The 14,455-nt window shown below is 43.3% G+C and overlaps 2 protein-coding genes across 3 annotated transcripts; both read right to left on the bottom strand.

The window, feature by feature from the left end:
• Positions 1–1,511: 1,511 nt before the first annotated feature.
• On the bottom strand, positions 1,512–8,587 carry tgfb5 (transforming growth factor, beta 5). 2 transcript variants are annotated; one of them, XM_035768079.2, is made up of 7 exons: positions 7,325–8,582; positions 6,226–6,389; positions 4,934–5,066; positions 4,618–4,728; positions 4,205–4,382; positions 3,768–3,921; positions 1,512–2,007 (listed from the first exon to the last, which is right to left on the bottom strand). In XM_035768079.2, exons 1-7 carry the CDS (start codon positions 7,716–7,718, stop codon positions 1,849–1,851), a joined length of 1,293 nt encoding a protein of 430 aa, XP_035623972.1. In that variant the 5' UTR covers positions 7,719–8,582; the 3' UTR covers positions 1,512–1,848. The 2 variants fall into 2 exon arrangements, with proteins under 2 accessions (XP_035623972.1, XP_052369821.1); XM_052513861.1 differs by having other exon boundaries at positions 1,872–2,007; positions 3,739–3,921; positions 7,325–8,587.
• Positions 8,588–12,852: 4,265 nt separating this feature from the next.
• trmt112 (tRNA methyltransferase activator subunit 11-2) lies at positions 12,853–14,422 on the bottom strand. The gene is made up of 4 exons (XM_035770363.2): positions 14,176–14,422; positions 13,956–14,057; positions 13,635–13,727; positions 12,853–13,372 (listed from the first exon to the last, which is right to left on the bottom strand). Exons 1-4 carry the CDS (start codon positions 14,248–14,250, stop codon positions 13,271–13,273), a joined length of 372 nt encoding a protein of 123 aa, XP_035626256.1. The 5' UTR covers positions 14,251–14,422; the 3' UTR covers positions 12,853–13,270.
• Positions 14,423–14,455: the final 33 nt, after the last annotated feature.

Raw genomic sequence — 14,455 nt, 5'->3', positions numbered from 1 at the left:
AAGAGGCCTTGGGGAGAGGTGTGGGTGGGGCTGGAAGGGATGTCAGATTGTATGTGCACATATACTACACACAAACACAACACACACACACACACACACACACACACACACACACACACACACACACACACACACACACACACACACACACACACACACACACACACACACTATACACCGTCTCAAAGTCACTCACCCAGACACACACACTCAGACACCCAGAGGAGTGTTACTTTGGGATAAGTGCAGGTTGAATATAGTAAGGGTGGTTAGGTGGAAAGGACTAACAGATGCTGGGCTGGTTTACAGCCGGGGACGGAGGGGTGGGACCTCACCACACCTCCGTCCTGCAGCCTGCCAGCCACTCAGGGGTCTACCCCCCTCATGTCCTCTCACCCCTCCTTCCCCTTTACAGAGAGGCCACACGTCATTTTCCCAGAGAGGCTGGACAGGGACGGGCGGGGCCCCAGAAAGGCTCTCAAGGAACTGGGGGAGGAGGAGAGGGTTAATGGGGGTACAGTCTGGTTACTATGTCCGACTCTCTAGGCACTATCTATTTTTCATCACCTTTCTGTGTTTGGCGCATAAAGCAGACCGACTTGGCAGCCGAACAGACCCCACTCTGTTTCTCTCTAGGTTCAGTGTCAACCACAGCAGTACACAGAGCCTAGAGATAAACATACAGAACACTGCAGTCTCTCTCTCAAACCACTGAAATACCAGAAGGCCTAAATATAATTGGAGTTCCAGGGTGGATGTATTTTGAGTTTTTACGCATCTTATCAAAAGTGGTTAACATGGACAAACTTTGATTTGTGTGACTGGATCAATGTTATCAATATGACCTTAACATTTTATACAAACAGCAATCAAGTAAGAAGTAAATGACAAATAAATAAACAGTGTGGTTACAGCTGTGCAAAGCCCTACCATGCCAGACCTAATAGTTACAAATTTGCTAAGGCTACAAAATGGCTACCACCGTCCAATGTGGATGTGTTCCAAATTGGGCCTATCAGCCCATGTCTCTCCTTTGAAAACCTCCTTTCTGTTTCATTCCTCCTCTCCTCTCACCACAAACCCTGAACGGGTTTAAATCTGGCATTCCGTGAGTGGTCGCTCTGGAAATCTTTCACATCCTGTTTACGCCAGCAGATTTCAGCCCTTACCGCAGAGAGCTGGCTAGAGGCCTCTACTGCCTGGACACACAACCTCACTCTATCCTTTATTTTGCTTCCCGTCTCATATTTCTCGCTCTTTCTCCTTCTCTGTCCTCTCCTCACTCCCCTCTCTCGCGCTGTCATTTTCCCTTCTCTCTCTCAGCCTCTTTCTCTTCTATCCTCTCTCAGCCTCTTTCTCTCTCCATCTCCTTCTCTCCCTCTTTCAGCCCAAAGGAAAACTAGCTCACATCAACAGTTCACATCAAAATCGTCTCCCTTTAGGAAATGCACACAGATCTCTGCCTAAAGCTACTTGGTGGAGTTCACATAATCTTATGCAACAAGCACACATTGTATTTCCAACCAAAACACTTTAATATCAGATTTTGAAAATGTGAAATAAAGTTTAATAAAGCTATTTCAATTAATAAGATATTTACAGTATTTTTGACCTTATGAAAGTGGGGAAAAGACCCACAGTTGAAGACAATTTCTCAGTTTCATACTTGTGAGATTTGAAAAAAAAAACCAGCCTGTGCCAGACTCCGACTGTGTAAGTGAAATGAAGGGTTGAATATATAGACAGAGAGGGTCAGTCTGTCCTTTTTGCTTGAGGAGCACAAGTAGTCGTTGTTTTGTCCAGCTTTTTTCCTCCTCCTTCCCCCTCTCCCGTCACTGGGCCCCTGCGTCAGCGGCACTTGCAGGACCTGACCACCATGTTGGAGAGCTGCTCTACCTTGGGCGTTCGGCCCATGAAGTACACGATGGTCAGAGGCTCCAGGTCCTGAGGTACGCAGCACGGAGATGCCGACGCCTCAGGGTTCAGCTTGTTATACAGTGGCAGGATCTGTGTGTGTGTGAGAGATAGAGCACATGAAATATCACAAAAACACTACTTAAAGAGAGAGTTCAACCAAATTACAAAATGACACATTGGTGTCCTTACCTTGAACAGGTATGAAAGTGATCCATGCTTTGGTTTAGTTTCCCTGGCACTGTTTCCTTCCCTGGCACTGTTTCCTTCCCTGGCACTGTTTCCTTCCCTGGCACTGTTTCCTTCCCTGGCACTGTTTCCTTCCCTGGCACTGTTTCCTTCCCTGGCACTGTTTCCTTCCCTGGCACATATCCCATTCAAGTCATGGAATCAATATTGGAATTGTTTGCACGTCATATCCAAACCATCCGAAAGTATCTAAAATTGACTGACTGTGAAGCTCAACAAAGTCACTTATAGATGATTTGAACGTTATGAGTGAAACATATTAACAGTTGCGTGACTTGAATGGGATTTGTGCCACAAATGCTAAAACGTTAGCATGTGGAAACAGTAGCAGGGAAACTAAACCAAAGCATTGATTGCTTTCATAACTTGTCCATATTTGTATTTGGTATTTGTATTTATTATGGATCCCCATTAGTTACTGCCAAGGCAGCAGCTCCTCTTCCTGGGGTTTATTATTATGGATCCCCATTAGCTGTTGCCAAGGCAGCAGCTCCTCTTCCTGGGGTTTATTATGGATCCCCATTAGCTGTTGCCAAGGCAGCAGCTCCTCTTCCTGGGGTTTATTATGGATCCCCATTAGCTGTTGCCAAGGCAGCAGCTCCTCTTCCTGGGGTTTATTATGGATCCCCATTAGCTGTTGCCAAGGCAGCAGCACTCTTCCTGGGGTCCAAACACATTAAGACCCTTATATTACACATAAAACAAAGGCTAAACAATACATCACACCACCACATATCCACGACTGCTTACAGGGAAGAAAACAAATGAGTCATTTTGTCAATTTGGGCACACTAACCCTTTAAGTACTTCCATCTAACCTTACTACTGTGTTGAACAATATGGTTCTGCAGGAACACTGGGATGTGTAACCAACGGACTGTGCAGGGTGCTGAGATGACAGGACATTTCAGCTACTTGTATAGCCATGCTGTAAAAGTGAGTGTATGGTAATAAAGCCATAAGACCTGACTGTGACTGAGGTGATAGAACATTTATGCCACTGTAGTGGTTGGTGGTTAACTAACCATGTTGTAGTGGTTGGGGGTTAACTAACCATGTTGTAGTGGTTGGGGGTTAACTAACCATGTTGTAGTGGTTGGGGGTTAACTAACCATGTTGTAGTGGTTGGGGGTTAACTAACCATGTTGTTGTGGTTGGGGGTTAACTAACCATGTTGTAGTGGTTGGGGGTTAACTAACCATGTTGTAGTGGTTGGGGGTTAACTAACCATGTTGTAGTGGTTGGTGGTTAACTAACCATGTTGTAGTGGTTGGGGGTTAACTAACCATGTTGTAGTGGTTGGGGGTTAACTAACCATGTTGTGGTGGTTGGGGGTTAACTAACCATGTTGTAGTGGTTGAGGGTTAACTAACCATGTTGTAGTGGTTGGGGGTTAACTAACCATGTTGTAGTGGTTGGGGGTTAACTAACCATGTTGTAGTGGTTGGGGGTTAACTAACCATGTTGTAGTGGTTGGGGTTAACTAACCATGTTGTAGTGGTTGGGGGTTAACTAACCATGTTGTAGTGGTTGGGGGTTAACTAACCATGTTGTAGTGGTTGGGGGTTAACTAACCATGTTGTAGTAGTTGGGGGTTAACTAACCATGTTGTAGTGGTTGTCAGCGCTCCAGAGGTATGGGCAGCTGCCAGAGCAGAAATTGGCCTTGTAGCCCTTCGGCTCGTGGATCCACTTCCAGTTCAGGTCCCGGCGGAAGTCGATGTAGAGAGATCGCAGACAGCAGCCCGCGCCTGAATTCCTACAACAGGTAGGAGACATGGACAGAAAACACTCTTTCATTCTGATCCACACAGGATATATCCTACTTAATAAGTTTCAGGACTGCAAGCCTAGCAGACTCCCTATAAGCCTCCAATAGATTCATAACAACAATACAACGATCATCAATAATGTGGCTATGAACAAATATGCAGTGATTCTGTATATCAAAGACCAAAATAAAGAGAGAGCGCTGATAAGTATATTCTATGGTTGTTATCTACAATGTAGGTTTTTGGCTTCTGGATCAGTGTTTCCCCCACCTGGAGCAGGTGGTGGTGTCTGCAGCAGCCCTCCTCTTGCGGGTCTTTTTGCCCGGGTTGTCTACCCTGTCACTGGGCAGCAGGGTGAGGATGAGGTGGGGGGTCTTGGTACTAAACTCTACCTGGCCCTTAGCCCCCGGCTTCCGCACCTGCTGCTGAAGCAGCTCATCATCCAGACCTTGGGAAGAGGAGGAGGAAGAGAGGGGGAGGGAGAAGAAGTGGGGGGAGAGGGGTGAAGGAGGAGCGAGAGAAAGGGTTGGTGTGGAGTGATCTCATGGAGACATACTGTAATGGGAACATTTGTCAGCCAGAATGCTGTGTGTAGGTGAATTGAGAAGCTCAATCATTAAAAAAAGAGCCATGTGTTACGTGTCTATGTTACTTAACATAAACAAGTTCTACAACAAGCAGACCTGCGAAGCGTGTCTCCAGCTCCTCACTCTTATTGAACACAATGCTGTTGGTGGAGGGAACGAAGGTGCAGCATGGACAGTGAACACCCAGCTTCAAACCCAAGTTCCTCTCTGAAAGAGTGATATGGAGGATGAGAGGATAAAGTACAGGTAGAGAGATGGTGAGAGGAGAAAACAGATATATACCTCTAAATGTGTGTGCAATAACCACTAACTTAACAACATTCAAGGTGTCAAGTAACATTTTACGTGACACCTTGAATGTTGTTAAGTAGATAAAGGGGTATAGAGCCATGTGATATGCTTGTCAACGTACCCTTATGAGCCAGCCAGTCCTTCACAGTGTCAGTGACATCCACAGAGAGCCACGCCCCCTTGGTCCGTGGGCGAACAGTTCTGGAATCGATGTATCTCTGCGAGGGGCCTGTTGGCTCTTCTGGCTCTATCACCTGACAGAGACATAGAGGGAGAAACAAAGAGAACCAGAGGATAGCGTGTAACCCTCTGTAGATGTGCTCTTGAACATCAGTCCACAGCTGGCACAAGGGAGCATTTACAATGAAAGTGACTCCAAAATGACACCACATTATTTACCATTCATTTCTATTGGGCACAAAATAATCTGAAACACAACCAAACTGAACTGCAAATGTATCCAACATGTTTGTAGAGTCACAAACTAGGAATAAGGGATCAAATACTAAACTTTTGACTACTTTATTTATAAGAATTTGAGCGGTGTCAATGATTTCAACCCCTACCTTTCTGAGAGAAACAAATGATTACTTGTTAAACAAAATCTCTTTCTCTGAGCAATAGTATTATTATAAAATAATATAATTTCCCCAAAACATTTTTGCATACAATATAGCTCTGTATTATTTATTTTATACAATCATTATTGCTCATTTTTATGAAGGGTGTCAATCATTTCAGACTCCACTGTATTGCAGTTGCAGTTCTATGATATTGTGACACCTGGAGTGGGTATATGATATTGTGACACCTGGAGTGGGTATATGGTATTGTGACACCTGGAGTGGGTATGTGATATTGTGACACCTGGAGTGGGTATATGATATTGTGACACCTGGAGTGGGTATATGGTATTGTGACACCTGGAGTGGGTATATGGTATTGTGACACCTGGAGTGGGTATGTGATATTGTGACACCTGGAGTGGGTATATGATATTGTGACACCTGGAGTGGGTATATGGTATTGTGACACCTGGAGTGGGTATATGGTATTGTGACACCTGGAGTGGGTATATGGTATTGTGACACCTGGAGTGGGTATATGGTATTGTGACACCTGGAGTGGGTATTGGGTATTGTGACATCTGGAGTGGGTATGTGATATTGTGACACCTGGAGTGGGTATATGGTATTGTGACACCTGGAGTGGGTATATGGTATTGTGACACCTGGAGTGGGTATGTGATATTGTGACACCTGGAGTGGGTATATGATATTGTGACACCTGGAGTGGTATATGGTATTGTGACACCTGGAGTGGGTATATGGTATTGTGACACCTGGAGTGGGTATATGGTATTGTGATGGGTCTACCTGGTGCAGGTAAGTGATGGTGTAATGTTGTCAGTACCTGATAGATCTCTACTCTCTGCTCTGAGGTGCGGGCCTGGGGGTTGGCTGCTCTGTAGATTCTGAACTCAGCTTTGACCAGGGTGCTGGAGTTCCTGTCCACACCACTCACATCGAATCCCACCACTCTGTAATATGGGCTGGGGGCTGGAGGGTTCACTGCATCTATGGGAGTGGTAAGAGATATAGGACTTATTGGAAATACTAATACCTGGACATCAATTCATTAATAAATATGCAATCTTCACCTCAACCTATATGCACAAATTACCTCGACTACCAGCACCCCCTGTGTTATAGCCTCATTATTGTTATTTTATTGGTACTTGTAATTCTTTTTTTTACTTTAGTTTATTTGGTAAATATTTGATAAACTCTTCTTGAACTGCACTGTTGGTTAAGGGCTTGTAAGTAAGCATTTCACGGTAAGGTCTACACTTGTTGTATTCGGTGCATGTGACAAATAAAGTTTGATTTGAATCTACAGTATATGCTAAATATTGTATAGCCTATCCGAGCGTCTCACACACATATCCTAAGTCATCGAGGTATCTGACAAGTGGTTGACAAGTTGGGTACTTTCTAAACGTAATCGGTTACAGTTACAACCAGTCCAAAATTGTAATTAGCAACGTAATTTTTGGATTACCCTAACTCAGTAACACAATGGGATTACTTTGTTACTTTTGGATTACTTTCCCGTTACGAGGCATTAGAAGAAGACAAAAATGATCCATCAAAAGCGTTTGGTGTGTCATCATGGTGGTCTCTGACCTGTGGTCAGACACTCAGGTGGAACGCATTTTTTCAGTGCTGAATTGAATGTCATTGATAAAACAAAAATATGTCAGCATGTATTTTTTTCCGCGAACATCCTTTCTGAATGTAAAAGTAATCCAATAAGTAATCACGTAGTTTTTCAAAAGTATCTGTAAAAAAATATTTTTTTTGTAGTCAGATTGGTGGTTGAAAATCATTACGCATATGCGTTATAGTGCTGTAAAACGTTTAAAAAATATATATAAATCACTTACATAAAAAGGGACCACGATTGATTTGCGACATATATTGAAAATATAATTGTGGAAAGCGCCACTCACTGATGTCTGTGCGCTGCGGAAGCATGTCTATGCGCTGAACCTCTTTTGCATAATAATCCTCCTCGCTGCTCTCCCGGTCGCACGCGGACTCGGCCTGGCGCGCACGCTCCTTCAGCAGCTCCCGAGTGCTGTTGTAGAGCAGCATCACCTCAGCGGGCACAGTCTCGGGCTGTGGGCTCGGTGCGGGGGGCTCCGGTGGGCTCCGGTAGCGGAGCTTGCTGAGGATCTGACCGCGAACGGCCTCGATGCGCTTGGACTTCTGATCATCCAGGCTGAATGACTGGCAGGTGGAGAGCCCCTCCGCGGACACCGCCAGCCGGAGCAGCAGCAAGGCGAGGTGGGTCAGCCACATAGTCCGGTGGTCAGATTGGTGAACGGACTCACTCGGCTCCATATGAAATCTTCAGGAATCTTTCAGTCTGTGTCTGTCCGGTGCAGTCCAATGCGCACTGAGGACCTGTGTGGAATCCAATGCGCACTGGCGAATGTTTTAGCAACTCCCAGAGTGTAAACTTTATTAACAGAGAATTTACGTTTGAAAAACTTCTAACACGTAAAAAAAACGAAAACAATCTGCCAAATAATAGTGAAAAAGAAATACAATTATAATTTAAGAGTGCTAAATGACAAACATGTAATGTCAATTTAAGAGTTCAGCCCATGTCTTACATTGCAAAGTTCTATCAAATAATTTGGAAAGTGTATGTTTGTTCATGTTCTTCTCTGACAGCCTCTGAGCAAATGAAAGAAAAAATCACTGCCCATAAGTATTATTTGTATTTTTTATTATCGGAACTGAATGCTATAGATTCCTGCAATAAGGGTGACTTCACTGGTTAAATAAATGATAGTCATGGGCTATGAATTTACACACATTGAATTTATAAATGTTGAGATGTAAACCAATCAGCATGGTTGGCTCGTCAAATTCTTTCACACTACATACAAGTTAGAATATGATTAAATCCTCCATGGAAGAAATATTTGTACTCCCGAAAAATAAAACTCCTCCAGAAAAGTTTAAATACATTATAGAGTTTAGGGTAAGCGTTGGTACAGTCCCATCCTTAGAAAATTAAGAAAAATCTAATCCTCTTGATTCTTCTGATGTGGATATCAGAGGGGGGAAAACGATCCACTACAGCAAAAAGGTCTGATGCCACTCTTTAATTTCTTGGCAAGAAAAATAAATCATCCAGAGCTGTGGGACAGTAACGTCAGTGTGCAATGCAAGGTGTGTGTGAAAGAGAGAGACAGACAGACAGACAAAGCAACAGACAGAACGAGAGACAGAGAAACACAGTGGGTGATGGGTATGTGTCATTTTTTTAAATTTTTTATTATGTAGGTATCTCCCTCTCATCAATTCAGAGTACACACACACACACACACACACACACACACACACACACACACACACACACACACACACACACACACACACACACACACACACACACACACACACACACACACACACACACACACAAAATGGCAGATATATTTTTGGAAAATCTCCACACCACAAAAAGGGTTTGCACAGGCCTCCCTTCTATCCTCAGGTAAGTCTCTTGTTGAAACATGTCAAAACCACCACTTGATAAGTAGCCAGGCCTAAAATCTGTCCTTGATTTGTCCATGTTACCCAGTTTCCATTGAAAAGCAAAAAAATTATAGATGGAGTTTGCTATTTCCTTGGCTTGTCATATTTGACTGATCATGGTCTCATTCGTCTTCCCTCTAGTTATTTCCATAACTGTGACATGTCTCCTAAGTGTGTTCTACATAAATGTAGGCCACTTGTCTCATATCTAGTATTTATTTCAATCTTTTAATTTTCAGTTATAATTAATGAGTAGCCCAGTTATTCAGTCCCACCCTGTCTCTCTCTTTCTTTCTTTCTCTCTCCCCCTCCTTCCCTCTCTCTTACTCTTCTTCCCAGTCTCATTGTTAATTACAGTTCAGAAGCCCGGGACTGTTAATCTGTCAAAGGAGGCTTTTATTGCAGCTCTCTCCCCATCCCATTATACTGTTATTATAGTTTCGGCTCCAAGGCTGTAATTGCAGTAAGTAGAAGGGATAGGTACTACAAAGAGAAAGAGAGTAAGAGACGCAAGCAGCCCAAAGGCTTGTGGCAGGCTTTTTTCTCTCCTTGCAAGGTTTCTAAAAATGATAACACTACAGGGGAAGTTTGGGAACAAACACATTCTTGTTTCAACATGCTGTGCCCCAGGGCCTCAGACGGTGCACCCCCATGGCTGCTCAGAGCAAATTTTGCCTACGTGGATCTAGGGATGTTTGGCAACAGCCAGTGTTACTGTTGGACCTGGGGTTAATGGATCAAAGGGGCCTAGTGGTTAGTTGTAGAATTGCAATGTGTGGGTATAAAAATACTTCCTCAAAAACAACTTATCCCTGGCTGGAGCTTTTTCGCTTTTCCTCAGTCCAAATATAGTCATGACTCGCCACGTCATCTATCCTCTAGCAGTTCTCCTGCCTGCAACAACAAACTCAAGGATATGGTTCTCTCTGTCTCTCGCACACACAAATGCTGCTGTCCCATGTTATAGAGACATTGAACCACTGGTCACTCCCGTTTCACACTGTGTATTTAAATACTGTATCCCGACATAGCTCATTCTAATATTTCTACTACTGTACATTGTATTTTAGTTACAGTGTTTATACACACCACATTTGTATTTATATACTGGATACTTGACATAGCTCACTCTAATATACAGTACATGACCAAAACTATGTGGACACCTGCTCGTCAAACATCTAATTCCAAAATTGTGGGCATTAATATGGAGTTGGTCCCCTGTTTGGAGGCTGTTAGAGCAGCACTCTTCTGGGAAGGCTTTCCACTAGATGGTGGAACATTGCTGCGTGGACTTGCTTCCATTCAGCCACAAGAGCATTAGTGAAATTGGGTGCTGATGTTGGGCGATTAGAAGCACAGAATCATCTAGAATGTCATTGTAAGCTGTAGCGTTACAATTTTCCCTCTCTGGAACTAAGGGGCCGCGCCAGAACCATGAACAACAGCCCCAGACCATTATTACTCCTCCACCAAACTTTACAGTTGGCACTATGCATTCGGGCAGGTAGCGTTCTCCGCACATCTGCCACACCCAGATTCGTCCGTTGGACTGCCAGATGGTGAAGTGTGATTCATCACACCAGAGAACACATTTCCACTTCTCCAGAATCCAATGGCGTCAAGCTTTACACCACTCCAGCCGACGCTTGGCATTGCGCATGGTGATCTTAGGCTTGTGTGTGGCCGCTCGGCCATGAAAACCCATTTCATGAAGCTCCAGACAAACAGTTCTTGTGCTGACGTTGCTTCCAGAGGCAGTTTGTAACTCACTAGTGAGTGTTGCAACCGAGAACAGACTATTTTTATGTGCTACGAGCTTCAGCACTCGGCTAGCACATTCTGTGAGCTTGTTTGGCATACCACTTTGCAGCTGAGCCATTGTTGCTCCTAGACGTTTCCACTTCACAATAACAGCACTTGCAGTTGACTGGGGCAGCTCTAACAAGGCAGAAATTTGACAAACTGACTTGTTGGAATGGTTGCATCATATGATAGTGCCACGTTGGTGCCAATGTTTGTCTATGGAGATTGCATGGCGGTGTGCTCGATTTTATATACCTGTCAGCAACAGGTGTGGCTGAAATAACCAAATCAACTAATTTGAATGTGTGGCCACATACTTTTATATATTGTTTATCTACTGCTGTACATATCATTCTTAGTCTAGGTTGTGTAAATTCCCCCAGTGTACATATGTAGATTGCATTTTGATACTGCTAGAGTGCTATTTGGGTTGTTAATTGGATTCGTTGTTAATTGGATTAATTGGATTCGTCCCGCCATCCTTAATTTCTTTCCTTTCTTTTTTTGTGTATTTTTCTGCATATTTTAGCTGTTTGACATTTGACTGCATTGTTAGGAGCGAGTAACATAAGCATTTTGCTGCACCGCTATAACATAGACTAAACCGTGTACGTGACCAATACACTTTGATTTGATGATTTACAGTTGAAGTCTGACATTTCTGACATTTAATCCTAGTTAAAATCCCATTTTCGGTCAGTTAGGATCACCACTTCATTTTAAGAACGTGACATGTTAGAATAATAGTTGAGAGAATTATTTATTTCAGCCTTTATTTCTTTCATCACATTCCCATTGGGTCAGAACTTTACAAACACCCCATTACAATTTGGTAGCATTGCCTTTAAATTGTTTAACTTGGGTGAAACATTTTGGGTAGCCTTCCACAAGCTTCTCACAATTAGTTGGGTGAATTTTGGCCCATTCCTCCTGACAGAGCTGGTGTAAGTGAGTCAGGTTTGTAGGCCTCCTTGCTCGCACATGCTTTTTCAGTTCTGCCAACAAGTTGTCTATGGGATTGAGGTCAGGGCTTTGTGATGGCCACTCCAATACCTTGACTTTGTTGTCCTTAAGCCATCTTGCCACAACTTTGGAAGTATTATTGGGGTCATTATACATTTGGAAGACCCATTTGTGACCTAGCTTTAACTTCCTGACTGATGTCTTGAGATGTTGCTTCAATATATACACATAATTTTCTTTCCTCATGATGCCATCTATTTTGTGAAGTGCACCAGTCCCTCCTGTAGCAAACACCCCCACAACATGATTCTGCCACCCCCGTGCTTCATGGTTGGGATGGTGTTCTTCGGCTTGCAAGCGTCCCTTTTTCCTCCAAACATAACATGGTCATTATGGCCAAACAGTTCTATATTTGTTTAATCAGACCAGAGGACAGTTCTCCAAAAAGTATGATCTTTGTCCCCATGTGCAGTGGCAAACCGTAGTCTGGCTTTTTATGGCGGTTTTGGAGCAGTGGCTTCTTCCTTGCTGAGCGGCCTTTCAGGTCATGTCGATATAGATACTTTTGTACCTGTTTCTTCCACCATCTTCACAAGGCCCTTTGCTGTGGTTCAGGGATTGATTTGCACCAAAGTATGTTCATCTTCAGGGGACAGAACTCGTCTCCTTCCTGAGCGGTATGACGGCTGCGTGGTCCCAGTGGTGTTTATAGTTGCAAACTATTGTTTGTACAGATGAATGTGGTACCTTCAGGTGTTTGGAAATTGCTCCCGGCGATGTCAAGCAAAGAGGCACTGAGTTTGAAGGTAGGCCTTGAAATACATCCACAGGTACACCTCCAATTTACTCAAATGATGTCAATTAGCCTATCAGAAGCTTCTAAAGCCATGACATTTGGAATTTTCCAAACTGTTTAAAGGCACAGTCAACTTAGTGTATGTAAACCAAATTGTGATAGATTATTTCACTTATAATTCACTGTCTGTAAAGAATTGTTGGAAAAATGTCTCGTGTCATGCAAAACTATAGTTTGTTAACAATACATTTTTGGAATGGTTGAAAAACTAGTTTTAATGACTCCAACCTAATTGTATGTAAACCGCCGACTTTAACTATCACAGTTTGACATACTTTACCTTTCATTCATGACTAAATATAGTATTGATATGTATTTATTTTTTTACATTATGTAGTTGATGTGTACCAGTATTTATTTATCTGTGTAAATTAATTACAAGGGAAAGCAGGGTACCAAGGAAACCAAGGAGTTGTACTTCTACGGGAAAAAATCCACCAAAACATTTCTATAAAAATAAATAAAACAAAATCAGCTCACAGATATTGGACAGCATTCAGATCCGTTCTGTGGTTTTCTTGGGGCAGCAGTGTGTTCACATTTCATTGCCCCAGGTACTATACTATATAACCAATTCAACAGTGTGGTATTTCTTCCTATCCACTCAAACAAGAGTCCAGTTTTCCCCTCACTTCTAATGCCAGCAGTCCCATACAATGAACGGTTGGGGTGAGAGGGTGGGGGTGGGGGGGGTTAGCGTATAACCAACCCCCCTCCTCTATGCCTCGTCCTCATTCAGCAGCATGTTGGGGACCCCCCGAGAGATGGGGAACTCACGGCCAGACTCTGGGCACTGCAGACACCCTTCCAGCACCTCCACCTGGACAGAGAGACAGATAAACGTCACATCACCTGTAGTTACTCTGCGTGTGTGTGAAAATAGGGTTAAACCTACAATCACGTTTTATCAAGCAGAATGAAAGTGCCAAGAGGGAACATGACGGAGACTCTACCTAACCTGACCACTAGATGTCCTCATATTCCCATAATAAATGCATTATGCTTCTTTCTATTGACCAAAATAGTAGTTGATAGAACTAAGTAATGAACAACAACAACAGGTTATTTATGGTGAACCTCACCTCCAGCAGAACCCGGTGTACTTTACGCAGGAAGTCTTCATTATTCTCATAGTCCGTGACGAGCTCTGCAGGTAAATCTTGGAGATGACCCAGCTGGAGAAAAGACCAGTTAGGAATTAGGATATGCAGGAAGACAGTGATATTGCCATACAACCACAATCACTTTAACAATATATTAGGTAAAGCCTTTCTGTATCAGACCCAAGTATAGTTAGTGTACATGTCATCTTGCTGTTGGCCTAGCTAACTATTCTACCACTGTTGGATACAGTAGCTTGAAATGACTTTGTACAAGTGTGTTAGTCAGACAGACGGACTAACCCCATCAGCCGCCTGAACCAGGGCGCTCCACTCCAATTTGGGGATCATTCGACTCACGAAATTGGGATTAAACTCCACCTCACTCACTTTCACCTCCGTCGCCTGGGATCCGCACAAACGGGATGAAAAAACACACATATTAGCTAGCTAAATACGTGGTGCATTTAACACATTGCAAGTTGCCGCAACACTACAAGTAGTTTTGAGCAAACGTCCTTACCTTGATGAGGAGAGGGTATCCTTTGGTTACCCCTTTCACGTGAGAGGTCAACATGTTGTGCGTCAGTAGTTTCATGCTTACACTCTATGAATGTCGCTTATATAATCAAAGAAAGTGAGAGAACCAGTAACTTTGTCACTATATACTATATCTACAGTAACTATAATACTCTACCGTGCAAACTAAAAACAATGAGTTTACATGTGGACCGGAAATGTCGAAATTGCAACAGTGAACAGTTTCCCCCAAACACAGACCATCCTAAAAACAGGTTCCTAGC

Source organism: Oncorhynchus keta, chromosome 4 (assembly GCF_023373465.1).
Source record: "Oncorhynchus keta strain PuntledgeMale-10-30-2019 chromosome 4, Oket_V2, whole genome shotgun sequence".
NCBI lineage: Eukaryota > Metazoa > Chordata > Actinopteri > Salmoniformes > Salmonidae > Oncorhynchus > Oncorhynchus keta.
Note: the sequence above shows the minus strand (reverse complement) of the source record. Positions and strands in the feature narration are given on the sequence as shown.